Source organism: Microcaecilia unicolor, chromosome 9 (genome assembly GCF_901765095.1).
Source record: "Microcaecilia unicolor chromosome 9, aMicUni1.1, whole genome shotgun sequence".
Lineage (NCBI taxonomy): Eukaryota > Metazoa > Chordata > Amphibia > Gymnophiona > Siphonopidae > Microcaecilia > Microcaecilia unicolor.
This window is the reverse complement of record NC_044039.1, coordinates 224,787,162-224,807,723: the sequence shown is the minus strand read 5'-3', so window position 1 is coordinate 224,807,723 and position 20,562 is coordinate 224,787,162. Positions and strand designations below refer to the sequence as shown.

General features: G+C 42.8%; 1 protein-coding gene across 2 annotated transcripts in view; it reads right to left on the bottom strand.

Moving 5' to 3' along the window:
* NEK9 (NIMA related kinase 9) overlaps positions 1–20,562 on the bottom strand; it is a 119,848-nt gene that overhangs the window by 14,536 nt on the left and 84,750 nt on the right. For both annotated transcript variants that reach the window (XM_030213804.1, XM_030213805.1), the window contains 2 exons: positions 17,289–17,348; positions 3,488–3,675 (listed from right to left, as the gene is read on the bottom strand). In XM_030213804.1, coding sequence (XP_030069664.1) covers positions 3,488–3,675; positions 17,289–17,348 — 248 coding nt within the window. The remainder of the gene's footprint in view (positions 1–3,487; positions 3,676–17,288; positions 17,349–20,562) is intronic.

The window sequence follows — 20,562 nt, the reverse complement described above, 5'->3', positions numbered from 1 at the left end:
GTGGGGGAATAGGTCTTACTCAGCTAGATGTTTTAGCAAATGGATATATACCGACTTGTCTGAAAGTCGATGTTTTAAAATTATTGCTAACCACTTGTTGCAAAATGGAAATTTACTAAATTGTTCCGATATGATGCCTAATCTAATTAATGTCATTACATGTAATGGGAAACTATTCCGTGTTCATATTTAAATATTAGATCTGTGGGAAACAAAGCTCACATTAGAGACTGGCTTGAGGAACATCAACCTGCTTCATGTTCCTGCAGCTAGAGGACAATCCTATTATTAAGGAATTATGTCCACCAGGGTTTAAAATCCTGACATTACCTAAAAAGGAGGGGGAATAAGAGAGGGAAAAGAAAGGAAGAGGGGGAGAGAGAGTGAAGGGGAAGGGGGAGAATAGTATTGCTTCATAAAGATTTTTTTTAAAGTAAGCCTGATGGAATCATTTAGTTCACCAACTTTGGAAATATTGGCTTGTCAGATCCATTAAATTGTATTTTATTTTACTACTTTCTAGGTAAATGGTCTTTAGCACATGTTTTTTTATGATTTTTTGGCTAAAAATGTACTAAGTTTGGCTCACAATTTATTAATGGGAGATTTTAGAACTTTTTAATGATCCTAAGGTAAGACACTTTGGACTTTCAACTGCCTCCAACTCAAGTGACAAGTAATAAAGGTCATTAATTAGAACCAACTGCTTTTACCAGTAATTCTTCACATAATTTAAATTTTTAAGATATAACATGGTCCCCAATTTTGTTAGAATTTACTATTAAATGGAAGCAAATGGTGACAATGAAACAGATCAGAACCAATATTGGATGAAAGTAGAATTGTCTCAATAGCGAGAGTAAAGATTCACTCACACTGATGAACAACTGGAATAAAATTAGTGAATGGATTTTGGATGAAATAGATACAAAATAAGTGGAAGAGAAATTGAGAAGGATAAGTAATAAATGATTTAATACTGAATTATTAAAATTAAAACAAATCTGTAGGAAATTAGAGAGAAAATGGCAAAAGAAAAATAAAAATGAATATAAGTTTTTGAGAATAGCTATAACTGAATACAAAATGAAACATATGCTAAGAAAAATTATTATTCCAGGTTAAGAGACATTCCTAATACAAAAAACTTCATGACCAATTAGTGAATCACTATCAGACATTAAGGATATGCTCAATGCATGAGGAGAAACTGCTCGATGCATCAATTGGCTGATTAGTTTAAAACAAAAATAGAAAACAATTGTGTTCAATTTGTGGTGATAGATATAGAACTTGAAAATCAAATACAGAACCCAGAGATACCACTCCAGCTGATTTCAATATCGTTCAATGGTCAAAAATGGATAGGTTAATTAGGAAATTTGCAGGGTCCCAATGTTTGTTGGAAACCTTTTCAACCCAGTTTTTGAAAGAAGCGCCAACAAGTTTTAGAGTAGGGGTGTCCAATTCAGCCCTCGCTAGGCTGGATATTTATGATTTCCCCAATGAATATGCATGAGATGTATCTGCTTACAATGGAGACAGTGCATGCACACAGATCTCATAAATATTCATTTGGAAAATCCTGAAAACCCAACTGGATTGCAGCCCTCGAGAACCGAGATTACACAGCCCTGTTTTAGAGTTTTACTTCTGGATTTGTTAACCTCCATATCACTAGGTAAATTTCCAACATCTTTGGGAGAAATAATTCTTACTCCAATAATTAAAGAGCACAAAAAATTCCTATAAGAACGCAACTAATTATAGACCAGTAACATCAGTCCCTTTTCCACCCTTACAATTAACAAAATATTTATGAGTTATGTAGAATATTAAACTTCTCTAATCAGGTTTCCGTACTAATTATAGTACAGAGACAGTAATGGGAACATTAAATAACTGAGACTAAATTATTGATGGGTGCAGGAAAACAAGCACTTATGTAGTTTTCTCTCTCAAGTGCTTTTGATTTGATAGACCACAATTTCTTATTACATATGATGAGTAGTATTGGGATAGCTGGTAATGTACTAAATTGGTTTGAAGGTTCTTACAAATAGATCTTCCAAGGTTAAAATGGATGGAGTTTTTTTTTTTTTTTTTGGGGGGGGGGGGGGAGTTTGGAGATTGGCACGCTCTCTGTGGTGTTCGACAGGCTCTCCTTTATCACCCATTTTATCCAATGTTTTGATGTTTTTGCTGATGAAAGACATGTTATAATCATTGTAAGTGCCAGAAGAAGCAGGGCATGGTAAGGCATAAAACCACAGAAGAATGGAATAAGATCTAAGGCACAAGTGGTTCTGCAGCTGGCTAGGTTAAACGAGGACCACTGGCATGAAGGAACATGGGGATGACTGGGAGAAGCCTTATTGGAGGTAGTATTGTAATGGGTCGTTTATAGGCGTAGGAAAGGGGGAGATGGCAGTAGATGTCATGGCATGAGTGAAAGAGAAGGAAATGGATGAGGAAAACAAGTTACATTTCTGATGCAGTGTGTTCACCTTAGAGATAAAGGAGATGGCCAGGTCTTGAGCACTGGGGCAATCAGGGTGAAGTGAGTCATTGCGAGAAATCAATTTTGCGAGAATGGAAAAGGTTTTAGGTTTATTAACTGCCTGAAGAATTTGCTTAGAATAGTAAGCTTTCTGTGCTTACTTTAGTGGTTGTAACATTGTTTGTAAAAAGGGAGGAAGTGGACTTATCCTTTCTCCAGTGTCTGTCAGCATGGTGTGTATGATGTTTTGAGAGAGAAAGACCCTTATAAAATTATAGTCTATGAGCATGATTGTGAAATGTTGATTGGCCCAAAGACAAGGGGGTTTTATATATGGCAGAATGACCCCAGCGCCAAAGCACAAAAACTGTCAGGAAACCATGGCAGAGGTTCAAAAGAGGATCCATGATATGGTAGAAAGATATGGCAAAAGAAATAAACTGTTTTCTGATGCTGGATTTGTGAGTACCCCAAGCCCAATAACATTCTGTTGTTGGATCAAATTTCCTCTCAAATGCAAAATATAGGCTGAAGAGGTCCTGGAATTCCTTCAACATGGACTTTCCGTGTAGTATTACAATTAGTCCAGCCTCATGGACATCTCCCACCAAACTCACATTTACCATGGTCTCTTCACCCATCCATTCATTATTCATCTCTGTGAACAGCCAAATGGTTAGAACAGCAGGCTAAGAACCAGAGATGCCAGAGTTCAAATCATGATTCTGCCACTGATGATCTGTTCTCCTTGGACAAGTCACTTTACCCTCCATTCTCACAGGTAAAACTTAAGTTCACTTGGACAGGGAAATAATGTGTGTACCTGCTTGGAGTTCAGATTTGAAAAAGGCAAATAATTAAAATTTCAAAATCTAAATCCTTCTGCACACTTGAGCCCTTTTACAATCCCTTGACTTGGCAAACATTTCTTCATTAACATGGCTTTCTTGCCTTAAGGTTAGCCCAATCCCCTCCCAGATCCCTTACCTGACGCAGCCAGCTGGGACAGGAGCTGTCAGTCATGTTACTGGTGTCATTACTGCGAAGGTTTTCCATGGCACTGAAGTGACCTAGTCCCTGGTCTTCCTCCACAGTTCCTCGAAATTCCCCACTAGGTTCGGAGACAACTGATTCCTGATCAACCTCTTCCTCCTCTCCTGTAGAGCTCTGAGCAGCTGAGAGAGAGAGGAACAGAGGGAAACCTACTAATAACATTAAAATAATAATAATAATAATAATAATAATAATAAAAACTAAATATTAGATAGCTTGGCATATGACTAGCAATCTTAGGGGTTAGGGCTGTGGGCTCTCAATGCAGGGGATGTGGATTTGATTCCCACTATGGTCTTTCTGGTTACAGTTTTGGTCCAGAAGAGGTGCTTTGAGGACTTCCAGAGCAGGACAAATCTTCACTGGTAAATTATTTCTGGGAAATCGCTTTTAAACCTGGGAAAGGTAGAGTTACAGGTAATCTCAGTGTCTTTATTTTTAAGTTACTCTACTTATTTAGCAAAGGTAGTTTAAGAAATAGGGTTTTGTTAATTTAGCATTTAAAACCTCTATTACAGTTCCATAGGCTAGCAATCACGGAACTATTCTAGAGTCTACCATAACATCAGTGTAAAGCAGGAAACCCCAATTTAGAGTTTTAACTTTAGTTTAGAATACAGTTTAGTTTCCATAGAATCATGATGGCAGATAAAGGCCAAATGACCTATCCAGTCTGCCCATCCTCTGTAACCCCTAATTCTTCCTGTTCCTAAGCGATCCCACATGCTTATCCCATGCCTTTTTAAATTCTGGAACAGTCCTAGACTCCACCACCTCCACCGGGAGGCCATTCCACGCCTCCACCACCCTTTCTGTGAAATAATACTTCCTTAGGTTACTCCTAAGCCTATTCCCTCTTATTTTTGTCATATGCCCCCTCATTCCAGAGCTCTCCTTCATTTGGAAAAGGCCCTCTTCCTGTACATAAATGCCCTTGAGATATTTAAACGTTGGGCACTGGATGGACCATGCAGGTCTTTTTCTGCCATCATCTACTATGTTACTATGTCTCCTCTCTCCCTCCTCTCTTCAAGACCGTTTACTAATTTCGTAGCTGCCCTCTGGACCGACTCCATCCTGTTTATATCTTTCCGTAGGTGCGGTCTCCAGAACTGCACGCAGTACTCCAAAAGAGGCCTCACCAGAGACTTATACAACGGCACTATCACCTCCTTTTTCCTGCTGGTCATGCCTCTCTTTATGCACCCAAGCATCCTTCTTGCTTTGACCGTTGCTTTTTCTACCTGTTTGGAAGCTTTAAGGTCATCAGACACAATCATCCCCAAGTCCCGCTCTTCCTTCGTACACTGAAGCACTTGACCCCCTATACTGTACTGTTCCTTGAGATTCTTGCGACCCAAGTGCATGACCCTGCATTTTTTGGGATTAAACCTTAGTTGCCAAATATCGGTCCATTCCTCCAGCTTCGCTAGGTCCTTCCTCATGTCATTCACAACCTCCAGGGTGTCCACCCTGTTGCAGTTTATATTTCAACTGTTTTTATTGATGATTCAACATTATAAACATTTTAACATTGCCAATACTTCTATTATTGAGCATTATAAGTAATACAGCATATTAACTTGTATACAGCAATAAATTCCATCATCAATAGTTTTATGCATCTTCCCCTGGTCTCTTTGCCTACCCTCCCAAACCTGCTCATTAACAGCCAAACGTACATTTAAGGAGGGGGTGTTTTGTTAAATATACATCACAGTCATCTTTTATATTCCCCCCTCCTTCTCCCCTTCCTTCTTCTCTCCCCACCCTCTCCCCCCTGCTATTCATTAATAATTAAATTGTGCTTATGAGTTCAGGTAAGTGTACCATTATTCTATAATATTATCAAAGCTTATTGAGTACAAGACTCCGACCTCTCTGCGTTAAGGTATCCAACATAGGCCCCCAAACTTTAAGGAAGCATTTTTTCCCACGACAGGAGCCTTTTGCATTCCTTGCTTCCCATGTCATTAAAAGATGCACCTGATTTCGCCATTGCCAGTAATCTGGGGGTTTATCCGAAGTCCAACATTGCAAAATACATTTTTTGGCTACCAAACATAATTTGCGACTTAACAATATTTCATCTGCCGTAAGGCCACTGAATGCTCTTGGGCAATCCAATATTAATTGCACCGGAGTGCCCACTATAGTACTTGAAATGATTGAATTCATAAATGCCAGTATCTTTTCCCAAAAAAGCTGTATTTTTGTGCATTCCCAAAATGCATGATAGAACGAATTTTCCTCCAGTGTGCATTTCATACAGATTGGTGTGTCAATCCCTCCTACTTTATAGAACTGGCGTTGTGTGAAGTATGCTCTATGTATTATTCTAAATGCACATTCTCTATAGTTTGCTCCATTAATCAGTTTAGGGATGTTCCGTATGTGTGCTGCTATGTCCCAATTAGATAAATCTACTTTTGTATCTGCTTCCCACCTACGGCGAAGTTGTGACCAATCTCTATCTGACCTCAAAGTCCACAATTGTTTGTGGAGCTGCGAAATTGTGGGGGCTTCTTCTGATATTTCATCATAAAACTGTTTAATTTTCTCCCCCAATTGAAACTTAAGCTCTTCTGCATTAAGTGTTTGTATATAGTGTTTTATCTGACCATACCCAAACACGTCCTCCCAGTGTGCAGCGTCAGTGGGTATTAGTTGACTTAGAGGTTTAATTTTCCCTTCTAAATCTATTATTGTTTTTAGACATGTGTGCCCTCTCCTTGCCCACCTCCGAAACACCTGATTTTCCAATCCTGGCGTAAACAACGGGTTCCCCCTTATGGTCAACCATTCTGTCATATTCGGCTGTCCCCCCAGTTTTGTCCCCAAGTATTTCCATGCCTCTTGTAGAGGAGCCAGTATTATACTACCCTTAAATTTCTTTGGCACCGATTTATTATTGAGATGCAGCAAGGTCACCATATTGTAAGGGCTAAAGTATATCTTTTCTAATTCTAGCGGGGTGTGTGTATTTGCAGAAAAAATCCAATCTCTCACTAACCGCAACAGGCTTGCCAGATTATAGTATTGTAGATTAGGCAATCCCAATCCACTCTGCTGCCAGTTCCCCAGCATCAACTGCAACTTCAGTTTAGCCTTTCTCTTTGCCCAACAGAACTGTCCTATCATTCGATAGAATCGTTTGATATCTTTCTGTAACAATCTCAATGGCAGGACTTGTAATACATATAGCCATCTGGGTAATATTACCATTCGTATGAGACAAATTCGACCTATTAGTGGCACCGGTAACATCTTCCAGGTTGCCAGCTGTTGTTCTGTTTGACTGAACAATCTATTGACATTTAGGCTGTATATGTCTCCTGTCTGAGAAGCAAGCAAAATTCCCAGGTACCTAAAAGAACCCTCTACCCATCTCAGCGGGAATTCTGCTCCCCAAAGAGATTTGGTATTAACTGGTATCGCCAGGGCTTCTGACTTATCCAGATTTAATTTGAATCCTGAATGATCTCCAAATTCCTTAATTATTTCTAGAAGATCTGCAAGTGATGCCTTTGGTTCAGTAAGTGCTACCAGCAAATCATCCGCAAATGCTGCAATTTTAAATGTCATCGATCCAATCTCCACTCCCCTAATGGATCTTATTGAAATTATGTCTCGTACCAACGGGTCTAAGTATAATGCAAATAGTAACGGGGAGAGTGGACATCCTTGGCGTGTCCCTCTCATGATCTCAAAATTTGCCGATACCATTCCATTTACCATGATCCGTGCTCTAGGGGCGGTATATAGTGCTTTAATGGCTTGTACAAACCATCCCGAAAACCCATATCTACTTAAAACTGAAAATAAAAAAGGCCATTCCACACGGTCAAATGCCTTTTCAGCATCAAAACTGACCAATAAAGCACTTTCTGCAGACCCTTTAAGATGTTCCAAAGATAATAGAATACTTCGCAAATTCTTAGTTACAGATCGACCCTGCACAAACCCCACCTGTGCTTCATGTGTCAAATTTGGTAGTACCGTCCCTAGTCTCTTGGCTAATATTTTTGCAAATAATTTGACTTCACAATTCAGAAGTGAAATAGGTCTGTAGGAGGATACATATTGCGCATCGCGCTTAGGCTTTGGCAGCACTATAATTTGAGCCAAGTTAAGATTTTCCGGTAATTTCCCCTTCATCACCCATTCATTAAATACCTCATTTAATATGGGGGCTATATTTTCACCTAACAATTTATAAAATTCAGATTTTAAGCCATCAGGTCCGGGTGCCTTTCCCAATTTGCTTTGGCCAATTGCCCATATAATTTCATCACAACTTATGGGTTCGTTCAATTGTTGGAGTTCTGTCTGTCTCAGCAAAGGGGTGTCAATATTTTGCAAGTAAAGATCATTCTGTAAACCCTGATTCTCCCCTGCGCTATAGAGCTGTTGGTAGTAAACCTGAAAAACTTTATTGATTTCTTCATCCTTGTTTATTAGTTTTCCGTCTTTGCCTTTAATAGCACCTATGTATCTTGCTGTTGATTGTGGTGCAATCAGTTTAGCCATGAATTTACCACTTTTGTTCCCATGTTTATAAAGTTGGAAACGATAATAACTTTGGGACTTTCTTGCCCTCTCATGCAGCAGTGCATTTATCTCTGTTTGGACTGAAATTATTTCTTTATGTATCTTTGAAGCCGGGTTTTGCCCATATCGAGTAGTCAAGCGTAAAAGTTCTTTTTCTAATCTCAATAATTCTCTATCACGTTGTTTTTTGTAATTGCTAACATAGCTGATAATTTCCCCTCGGATGACTGCCTTTGCTGCCTCCCAATACGTGGGCGCCTCTAGTACTGATCCTTCATTGAAGTGTTTGTACTCCTCCCATTTAGCTATTAAATATTCTCTAAATTTCCCACTTTTATAAAGGTAACTAGGAAATGACCAATTTCCCCCTCTTTGGGAATTATTATCTCCTAATTTCCAAGTCATCCAAACTGTGGCATGATCTGAAATCAAACAAGGCCCAATTTCTACTTCTTGTATATCGGTAAAAATCTTGCGTGACACTAACAGGTAATCAATTCTAGAATGGGTTTGATGAGCCCTTGATTGATGTGTATATTCTCTCTCTGTTGGGTGTAACGTGCGCCATACATCTAAAAGGTCTAGTGTATTGCACATGTCAGGTAAACCTCTAGTGTTCCTTTCCCCTCGCGCCATTGATGGATGAGACTTATCAATTTGTGGATTCCATGGCATATTAAAGTCTCCACCCAATATCACCGGTAAGGCCTCCATGTTGGCAATGGTTGTAGTTACTTTTTTATAAAATTTAAGGTCCAGTGTATTTGGGGCGTACACACCACCTAAAATTATTTGTTTCCTGGCAATAGTAACCTTACAAAACACAAAGCGACCCATTGTATCTTTATGCTGATTATGAATTTGGGTCACCACTCCTTTCCTGATAAGGATGGCCACACCCCCCTTATTGCCCACCGCTGGTGAAGCAATGCAGTCTCCCACCCACCATTTAACCAACTTTGCGTGCTCTTCATCAGATAAATGGGTTTCCTGCAGTATCGCTATGTCTACCCTTAGTCTTTGCAAGTGCTGCAAAATTTTAGATCTTTTAATAGGGGAGTGTATACCACCTATATTCCAAGTGACAATTTTAATCATCTTGTGTAATATAAGTTCACATTATCCTTAATTGACAAACTCGTATTTAAATTCATGAGAAGCCATCCCAGCCTATGGCTCCCCATCTCGTCACATATTAGCTGCTCTCTTAGTCTGATGTTAATGCATTTTATGGTACAACTTGTCTTTCCTTCCATTTCTTTGACATATTTAACCCTCCGCATCAATTCTCTCCGCTTCCAATTCCCCGCTAGCCCATCCCTCCCTCCCATATCCCTCCCTCTCCCTCCCCATCTCCCTTTACCATGTGCTTCCTTATATGAAGCTGTCACTTTTTAACGCTAACCCACCTTCTCCCCTTATTTCTGTTAGTTCTTAGTTCTTCTAGAACCTTATTCTTTCGTGTTTTACATTTTAACATTTCCCAACCTTTAAACTTCTAAATATACTCCCCTTCTTAAACTCCCCCCTTTATATTGAGCAGAACCATCATAACAGTATTAACATAAAAATTAAATACCAACAAAACCGATTAGCAGTTCTATCACCATCTGTGCCAGAGTCTCTCAATGGTATCTGCCCCTTAAGAGTTCTCCTGCTTCAAATTTGTTGAATATAGTTAATCGCATCCAGAGCTAGATTCCTCCCAGCCTCATAGCTGCCGCTCTTTTCGGGCTCACGCAGGTTCTGTGTCCTCAGGAACAGCCTTATCCGAGTGCTCTATCTGCGCAATAAAGTCTTTTGCCTCCCTTTCAGACGTGAATGATCGTAGTTTGCCCCCATGTGTTATTTTCAATGTAGCCGGATATTGCAGGCTAAAACGGATCTTCAAAGCAAATAATTTTGAACACACGGTAGAAAACGCTTTTCTCTTGGCTGCAACACCTACTGAGTAGTCTTGAAAGCAGAGTATTTTTGCTTTTTCATAAGTCAAAGAGTTATTTGATCTTGCTGCCTGCAAAATGTATTGCTTGTGCATAAAATTGAGTACTTTGCAGATAATTACTCGTGGCTTAACAGCGTTCATCTGGCGAACTCCCAGCCGATGCGCTCGTTCAATTCTTAAAGGACCAAGCTCTGCTGGAAATTCAATACTTTTGGTCAGCCATTGTTCTAGAATCCTCTCCAGCTGTTTTCCCCCGAGCGCTTCAGGTAAGCCAACCAATCGGATGTTATTCCGTCTGGAACGGTTTTCCAAATCCTCAATTTTAGATTCCAAATCGGATATCGTTTTCTGCACAGTTTTTTGAGAGTCCTCCACTCCCGTCAGCCTGTTTTCCACTTCGCTGACTGTAGTTTGGAACGCTATGCACTCCTTAGTCAAATCCTCTATTTTCGTATTCAACTGTTCCAATTTAGTATCCAATTTTTGGTCAAGCGGAATCAGCCGACGATCTAATAGATCTTCCATCACCCCCGTTAATTCGGAGGTGATCTCAGCCACCCACGCCGAAGACACCGATGGATTGGTTTCGGGGAAGGCCGTCGCCATTTTGTCTTCGGCCGTCCTTCCCCTCTGTCTTTCTTTTTGGGCTGCTTTCGTCGTCATATCTAGTTTTTCTCTCGTTCTGCTCGACCAGATTGTTGCCCTGGGTTCTTTTCTAGCGATTATTGCAAATTAGAAGGGTTTAATTCTCCTTGAAATGCGGGGATTCTCAGGCAGGCTTCGGAGAGAGATTCACCTGCAACCTCTCTTCACCATAGCGTCACGTGACCTCCCCACCCTGTTGCAGTTTAGTATCATCCGCAAAGAGACAAACCTTACCAGACAGTAAGTGTAGAAGGTATTCAAGCAGGGTCTGTGTAGGACAAGTAAGGGGATCTAGGGCCCTGCTGTCACACCAGACGGCAAACCTCCTCCATTTAAAAGAGTAACACCTCTTAGTGGAATCTTTCCTGGAAGATTGGGAGACACCGTCTGAAAGACCCAAGGAAACAAATTCTAGGCTCTCAACATCCAGGCTGTGAGAGCCAGAGACTGGAGGTTGGGATGTAGAAGTGACTCCTCGTTCTGTTTGATGAGGGTCAGAAAAATTCCAATCTCCATGGCTCTTCGGAGGACAATTCCAGAAGAGGGAATCATATCTGCCATGGCCAGTACAGCGCGATCAGAATCATGGTTCTGTGATCTTGCTTGAGTTTCAACAAAGTCTTTCCCATTAGAGGTATTGGAAGATACGCATATAGAAGACCTGTCCCCCAGTGTAGAAGGAAGGCATCTGACGCTAGTCTGTCGTGGGCTTGAAGTCTGGAACAGAACTGAGGAACCTTGATTACTTCGGAATTGGAGGTAACGTCCTCCAGTGGTTCAAGGGATTCCTAACCGCGAGGTCATACCAAGTAACATCCAACTCGACCACTTCAGCCGCATGGGTACCTGAATGCGGAGTACCACAAGGATCCCCCCTCTCACCGACTCTATTCAACTTAATGATGATACCCCTGGCAAAATTACTATCAAACCAAAACCTAAATCCATACATTTATGCGGATGACGTAACGATCTACATTCCATTCAAACAAGACCTAAAAGAAATTTCTAATGACATCAACCAAAGCCTCAAAATCATGCATTCATGGGCGGATGCATTTCGATTGAAACTCAACGCAGAAAAGACCCAATGCCTAATACTAACCTCCCAACACAACAAAAAAGAATACACCACTATCAATACACCAACTCTAAACCTTCCTATCTCAGAAACCCTAAAAATTCTCGGAGTCACCATTGATCGACACCTAACACTAGAGAACCACACGAGAAACACAATCAAGATGATGTTCCACTCAATGTGGAAACTAAAAAGAATAAGACCTTTCTTCCCAAGGAGTGTTTTCCGTAACTTGGTACAATCATTGGTGCTTAACCATCTTGACTATTGCAACGCACTATATGCCGGCTGCAAACAACAAATACTCAAGAAACTTCAGACAGCCCAGAACACTGCAGCTAGACTCATATTTGGCAAACCTAAATTTGAAAGTGCCAAGCCCCTACGAGAAAAATTACACTGGCTTCCACTTAAGGAAAGCATCTCGTTCAAAATATGTTCATTAGTTCACAAAATTATCCCTGGAGACGTACCAGCTTACATGTCTGACCTAACAGACTTACCACTAGGAATGCCAGAAGATCATCCTGCACATTCCTTGATCTGCACTTCCCCAGTTGTAAAGGAATGAAATACAAACTAATGCACGCGTCAAACTTCACCTACTTGAGCGCACAACTATGGAACGCACTGCCGCGCAACTTGAAATCGACCTACGAAAGAACAAACTTCCGCATATTACTGAAGAGCCATCTCTTTGAAAAAGCATACCAAAAAGACCAACCCAAGTGAACATACACTACACAACTCGCCTACTTAATCTTAGAACTGTTTCTTAAAATCTGCCTGTATATTACTACTTTGTTTTTATCATAATACTAACCACTATCATGCAATACACAATGTTTATGATACTAACACTTTTCCACTAATCATGATGTATTGTAAGCCACTTTGAGCCTGCAAAGAGCTGGGATAAGGTGGGATACAAATGCAATAAATAAATAAATAAATAAGATCTGGAGTGGCAAAAAGATCCACCGAGGGGGGTGCCCCACACTTGGAAGATCTTGCAGGCTACGCCCATATGAAGAGACCACTCATGCAGTTGCATTATCCTGCTCAGCCTGTCGGCCAGGTCGTTGTTTATGCCCGCCAGATAAGTGGCTTGGAGAAACATACCATACTGTCAAACCCAATGCACATATGGACGCCTTCCTGACACAGAGGGCGAGATCCGGTGCCCCCCTGCTTGTTGGTGTAATACATTGCAACCTGATTGTCTGTTTGAATTAGAATAATTTGACAAAACAGCCAATCTCTGAAAGCCTTTAAAGCGTTTCAGATCGCTCAAAGCTCCAGGAGATTGATCTGAAGATTCGTTTCCTGGGAGGACCAAGCTCCTTGAGTGTGAAGCCCATCTAAATGAGCTCTCCAACCCAGGAGAGATGCATCCATTGTCAGCACCTTTTGTGGCTGAGGAATTTGGAATGGTAGTCCCAGAGTCAAATTGGACCAAATTGTCCACCACTGAAGGGAGCGCACAAGCTCCGGGGACACTAGATTTCCCGTGGCTTGATACCACTGAGCAGCCAGGGTCGATTGAGCAGATCTCATGTGCAGGCGTGCCATGGGTGTAACGTACACTGTGGAAGCCATGTGTGGCCCAACAATCTCAACATCTGCTGAGCTGTGGCCTGCTGAAATGCCAAAACCTTGGACGCTAGGGAAACAAGAGTGTCTGCATGCATATCCGGGAGGTAGACTTGAACAGTCCTCGTCTCAAGCAGGGCTCCTATGAACTCCAATTGCTGAAAAGGATGGAGATGGGACTTGGGGTAGTTGAACAAACCCTAGTAGTTCCAGCACCCGAATAATCATCTGCATGGACTCCTGAGCACCGTCCTACGAGGTGCTCTTTGTCAGCCAATCGTCGAGATAAGGGAACACATAAACTCCCAGTCTACGCAGTGATGCTGCGTCTACTGCTAGACACTTGGTAAAGACACTGGGAGCTGACGCGAGGACAAAAGGCAACATGCGGTATTGAAAGTGATGTGTTCCCAGCCAAAACAGAAGATACTTCCGGTGGGCTGGAAGCATCAGGATGTGAGTATATGCATCCTTCAAATCCAGAGAAAATTGCCAATCGTTTTCCAGAATCATAGGAAGAAGGGTGCCTAGGAAAACTAACCTTCCCCTGACCGGCAAGTCATCCAGAGTGGACAATTTGACCGTGGCTATGCTCTGCTAGAGCCAGTCGAAAGCTTGTCCCTTGCTTTTGCTGGGGAGCAGCAGGAGCCTTAGGAGCACGATGTTGACGAGAACGAACGCACTGGGGCTGAGCCTGAGCAGGCTGGCAAGCCGCAGGAGTGTACCTACACCCAGAGTAGGGAGCACTCCTCAACTTGCCAAAATACCTCCTGGATGAGGAGGCAGTTGCAGAAGACGCCTGGCGGGAGAGAGAAGATATGGTATCTGTATGCTTCTTGATTTATCGACCTCCTCAACCTTCTCTCCAAAAAGGTTATCCCCCCGGCAAGGAGAATCTGCCAACCTCTGCTGAACAGAATGTTCCAGGTCAGAAACATGCAGCCATGAGAGTTTGCGCATTGCTATACCTGGATGCAAAGTCAAAAGTGTCTTAAGTGACCCTGGCCAAGAACTTGTGACATGGCTCGGCCAACTCCGGAGGGAGCGCATCGATCAAGTATAACAGCTGCCTCATCGAGTTCCGCAAGTACACGCTTGTGAAGAGCTGGTATGACTGGATACGGGAGATGAGCATAAAGGTCTGATACATCTTTCTCCCCAAACAATCCAGGGTTCTAGCTTCTCTGCCTGGGGGAGCAGAGGCATAGTCCCTAGTACTCCTGGCTCTCTTGAGAGCAGAGCCCACCACCATGGAATCATGAGGTAACTTGGACCTCACAAACCCAGACTCACCATGGATCCTATACTGGGTGTCAGTTTTCATGGGGACCACAGGGACAGACAGAGGGGACGCCCAGTTCCGTACGAGGACTGTCTTGAGTACCTTGTGGAGAGGAGCTCTCACTGCCTCCTTAGGAGGGGAGGTGTAGTCCAAGACCTCGATCATCTTGGCCCTGGGCTCATCCTCCACTTCTACGGGGAATGGAATAGCATTAGCCATTTCCCATCAAAAGATGTAAAAGAGAGGCTCTCAGGTGGAGGGAAGGGCTCAGAAGGAATCCTATAGGACTCTGAGGAAAAGTACCTGGTATCCTCTTCTGATTCCCATGAGCGCTCCTCCTCGGTGTCGGACAACACCTCCCTAAGGGATGTCCGAGACCGGGCCCGTCTCGATGTCGAGGACCCATGTCCTCGAGAGTGGCATCGAGAAACCGGTTCCTGTCTTGACTCCGGCGAAGCTTCCTCCACCAACGTCGAGGGAGTGCCAGCCTGGGTGGCAGTCGACACCAGGGCCCAAAGTGGCGCCAGCGTCTGCAGCATTGGCTGAGGGCCAAGCAGGGCCGCAACGTGAGGTATGGCAGGCACGAGCACTCCCAATACCGATGCACATCACTGCATAAGGCCATCCAGAAGCTCAGGGAGCAAGGCCAGGATGCGCTCATCAAAGGCCGACATCCGGGTGGCGTTGGCTGAGATGCCGGTTGCAGAATCACTGGGGCTGGTGCAGGAGTAGGATCCCAGCGTTGACGCTTCTCGGGTGCCGAATCCCTCAGCGCCCCAGAACCATGTGTCGAGGGAGATCGAGGATGGTGCTTCTTGGCCTTTGCCCGATGCACTTCACCCATGCTCCTCGTTCCCGATGAGGACAACATTGAACCCCTCCCGTCACCTCAGGGTTGGGTCTGACAATGGACAGTCCCGGGAGGCCTGCATAGCAGAAGGCCTTGAGACAGGTGGAGATCCACTCGATGCCTCACTGCTCCTAGTGTCTTGAGGTCTCGAAGCAGCCATTCCTACCTTGACTCCCGATGCTGATGCGACACTCGACATTGATGCCGATGATCCAGACCTGGCTCCAAACATTTTTGCACATTCAGCCTCTCAGGAAACCTGGGTCCTCTTCTTCATACGAAGACAGAGAACACAGTTGGCAGGGCTATGGTCAGGCCTAAGGCACTGAAGACACCAAGAATGGTTGTCCTTCCCCAAGATGGTCTGGTTGCACTGGGTACAACGTTTGAAGCCACTGGGAGTCTTCATGCACACAGAATGAAAAACCGCACCGGCCAAATCAAAACACGCGATCGTGTCTGAAAAAAGGGGAAAGGCACACTAAGAAGAAACCTGACCTAAAAACAGTCTGTGTCGAAAAATAAAGGAAACTTAGACACGCTGCAAAGAACTAAAAAATAAAGGTCTTTTTTTTGCTCAAAAGGCAAACAGAGCGGGTAGAAAAAAACGCCAAAAGGCACTCAAAAAAGAGAAAGAAACACTAACTGGGCATGTGAGGAGCCACCACAAAAAGCAGCTGCTCCTCACGCAGAAAAAGCAAAATTAAGGCGGAAAGTCCATATACTATTATTAAAATGGACAAGGAAAATCCACTGCTTATTTCTAGGATAAGCACCATAAAATGTATTGTACTTTTTTGGGATCTTGTCAGGTATTTGTGAGCTGGATTGGCCACTGTTGGAAACAGGATGCTGGGCTTGATGGACCTTTGGTCTGTCCCAGTATGGCAACACTTACTAAGGCACTTGTGCATGCGCGTTTTCTATGGCAAATTTGCTGGGATAGGCAATGTGGATCGGCCTCTACCACCCTGCTTGTCCTCACAGAAAAGGGAGTTATTCAACAGTGGTTTTTAAAAAACATGGGAGAACCACAGAAACCAACCTATCATTCAGGATGCTATAAACTTTTGAATGCAAGGCACATTGGAGACTTTTTACCATCTGCAATTTATATCATAAGCAGTGGACTTAATACTTGTACGTTGCAGAATTGGAAACTGAATCTGTTTCCGTATTATATTTTTCTTATAAATATTCATTAGGAATATCCTACAAACAAGACTGTTGGTAGTCCTCAAGGACTAGTCCTTAACAACTTTAATATATGGTGTCCTTAATAATTTAAGAGTCCTGATATCTGAGAGTGCCAAGACTGTTTCTAGACTCTACATGGCAATTTTTAGTGGTGAGATATACCTTCAAGTTAGATAACCTCAGAGATAGTGACCCAATCCAGATTCCCATATCAGTACTGACCTAACTTGAAGTCTCATATACATGCTGGTGACAAACTGGCCCCAAGTCAGATCCCTAAAAGCAGGATTTAATTTTGTTTTTTTGTTAAAGCTTTCATATTTTTCACTTTCTTATTTTTCTTTTAGTTAATTTTCCCATATTTTTAAAAAAATTCTGTTTTAGCATTTTAATTTCCATTTTCTTCCCTGTTCTAACCTTACAGTGTCTTTTTCCATATCCTACTGCTGTCTCTTCCATCCAGACTCAGCCCTGATGCCTGTGGCAGCTGCTCTGCCCAGGACCAGACCCAGTCAGCCAATCTAGCACCAAGGCTTTTTTCAGCCTTACACTAAAGGATACAGAGCAGATTAATAAGCAGAATGTACTTACTAGTACTGATGGACAAGCCACTGCTGTTGGAACGGATCGTCTTTGAGTTCAGCACTTTTTCTACGAAGCAGAGACAGACAGGTGTTAATAAGCGGTGTCCTAACATTACAGAAATTGCAAACTTGCAGGATCTAAAATCTTGTACATTTCTATGCTTGCTGGCCATGCACAATGTACAGTATTTCTGAAATTCTGGGCATGACATCCTTTCCATCCTTCAAGATTATTACAGATGAAGGTGTGGGGAGGGAAAAATGTACAGCTCTTCCCCCCCCCCCCCCCCCCACAATGGAAAGTTACTGACTAAATTGTTTGGCAAACTAATATGAGATAAACCAAGATATGTGAAAGAACAGCTCAGATGACCTCTGTATCACCTGGCATTTGATTAACTCCTCTCCATCTGCGTAGAGAAGAAATGAAGCAAGTCAGAGGCCTGGCTGACCAACGAGCATAATAAAACAGAGGAACTGCATTCACACTGGGATTCACCTCGACTGAGTAGGTGCCAGGGACCATCCACACAGATTATCACCCTGCTACCTGGTAATGGATCTGCCTTGCTGTGAGATGCAGGACTGTGCTCCGTTTCATCTGTGTGGTGCAGTATGGTTTACTTGGAAGTGTATTTTAAAAGTACTTAGACTTACAAAGCTCCATAATAACCTGTGGAACTTTGTGAGTCTAAGTGCTTTCAAAATGAACCCCTTGATGTGCTTCCTTTTGTTATCTTGTTTCTTACTTGTGGATCACGTTTTCTTTTGTTAACATGCTTCCTAACAGAATTGTTCTATCAGAAATTTAAACCTAGTCGTAATGTTCTCAGGCTTATAATACTGCATAATTCTTCTGAGCTCAAGTGAAAATGAGCCACTTTGTATTTTATGGTTTTACATAATAAAATTGTATTTTTACAGCCATTTTAGCACTTGTATTCTCAGTTCTTGTAACAGACTTCCACAAACTTATGCTGTTACCCTAATAGTTCACTTAGTTAAATGAAAATCCAATTTAAACAGAAAGCTTTAAGAAATACCTTTTATTTCATTTTTTTTTTTTCAATTTTTCTTAAAAAATAATTTTCTTATTTCTCCAAGAAGCTAAACTCCCTCTTGGAGAAATTAAAGCACACTCTCAAAAAGTCACAATACATGCAATACTTATCTAGGATCATGAACAGTGAAAGAAAAAGCAGCAAAAACAGCAACATCCCCCCCCCCCCTCCCCCTCGGTCTCAAATTCATCTCCCAAGACCCACCCTCACCAGATAAGAAAAGTTACTCATCTATAGCAGGTGCTCTCCGAGGACAGCAGGCCAAGTATTCTCACAACTGAATGACATCATCTAACAGAGTCCAGTATGGATGGTGACTAATGAGACTGAGAACTTTCTAGTAAAGTACCACCTTGCACGTGCTTATGCCTTCCCCGCCCACCATGCGAGTGTGGGTCCCTCAGTAATATATGACAGCTAAAGAATACAACTTCAAGGGTAGGTGGGAGGGTATATAAAAATACTTAGTCTGCTGTCCTCAGAGAACATCTGCTACAGGTGAGTGATTTTGCTTTCTCTGAGGACAAGCAGGCCTTCGCATTCTCACAGCTGGGAATTCCTAGTTACCAGGCTCACCAAAAAAATGCTAGGAGAATAGGGACTCAAAACGTTGAGGCCTGCCTGTAAGCCAATCAACCTGAAAATATTTACAAACTAGCTGTGAAGATGCAGCCTGGAATTAAACTATAAAATGCCTGCCTAAAGAGGTTATTATATTGGGTATCTTGCTCAAGGTACTAATGAGATGTGAATGTGTGGCCAGATGACCATGTCACAACTTTACAAATCTCCTCTATAGAGGCTAACCTCAAGTAGGCTACCAACGTAGCTATGGTTCTGACATTATGAGCCTTGACATGACCCTCCAGTTAGCCCAGCCTGGGCATAAGTAAAGGAGATACAATCTGCTAGCCAATTAGAAATTGTGCATTTACCAATGGTTACCCCCATCCTGTTTGGGTCAAAAGAAACAAAAAGCTGGGTGGACTATGAGCTTTAATCCACTCCAGATAGAAGGCTCGCTTACAATCCATGAAATGCAATACACTCTCGCCAGGATGGGCATGCAGTTTTGGGAAAAATGTCATAACGATTGACTGATTAAGATAGAACTCTGACACCACCTTAGGAAGGAACTTAGGGAGTGCGCAGAGAACTTACTCTATTCTGGTGAAATTTAGTGTAAGGTGGATCAGCTACTAAGCCCTGAAGCTCACTGACTCTGTGAGCTGGTGACCGCCACCAGAAACACAATTTTCTAGGTCAAATACATCATATGACATGAATCAAGTGGCTCAAAAGGAGCTTTCATCAGCTGGGTGAGGACAATGTTGAGATCCCATGGCAGTTGGAGGTTGAGAGGGGGCTCACTATAGGCTGTACAGAGATGGGCTCAACCGCCACATGCTGATAAACACTAATTGCACTGACATGAACTCTTAGGAGTTGGTTTTCAAACCCAACTCAGTAATGTGTAGGAGCTAACCAAGCAGTTTTTGTTTAGGACAGGTGAAAGGATCTAAAACCTCGCCCTCACACCAGACAGCAAACCTCCTATACTTAAAAGAGTAACACCTCCTAATGGAATGTTTTCTGAAGCCAGCAGATGTGGGAGACACCCTCCGACAGACCCAAGGACTCAAATAATACACCTTCAGCATCCAAGTCTTGAGGGCCAGGGATGGGAGGTTGGGATGCAGAAGAGATCTCTCGTTCTGCGTGAAAAGGGTCGGAAAACACTCTAATCTCCATGGATCTTTGGAGGATAACTCCAGAAGTAGCGGGAACCAGATCTCCTTGACCAGTAAGGTGCGAATAGGATCACAGTTCCGTGGTCCTGCTAGAGTTGCAGCAAAGTCTTCTCTAGGAGAGAAACTGGAGGATGCGCATACAGCAGGTCTTCCCCCCAATGCAGGAGAAAGGCATCTGAAGCTAGCCTGCCATGCGATCTGACCCTGGAGCAGAACTGGAGAACTCTGTTAAGGCGAGTGGCAAAAAAATCCACTGAGGGGGTGCCCACTCTCGGAAGATCTTGCAAGCTACGCCCATATTGAGAGACCACTCGTGCAGTTGCAAAACCCTACTCAGTCTCTCCACCAGGCAACTTGTACTTTCCTAGGAGGAATGGGACTGGGAGATCCATCCCATGAAGGAGGTTCCACTGCCACCTGACAGAAGGGGTAGGACTCCGTACCCCCCCCCCCCCCCTGCTTGTTCACC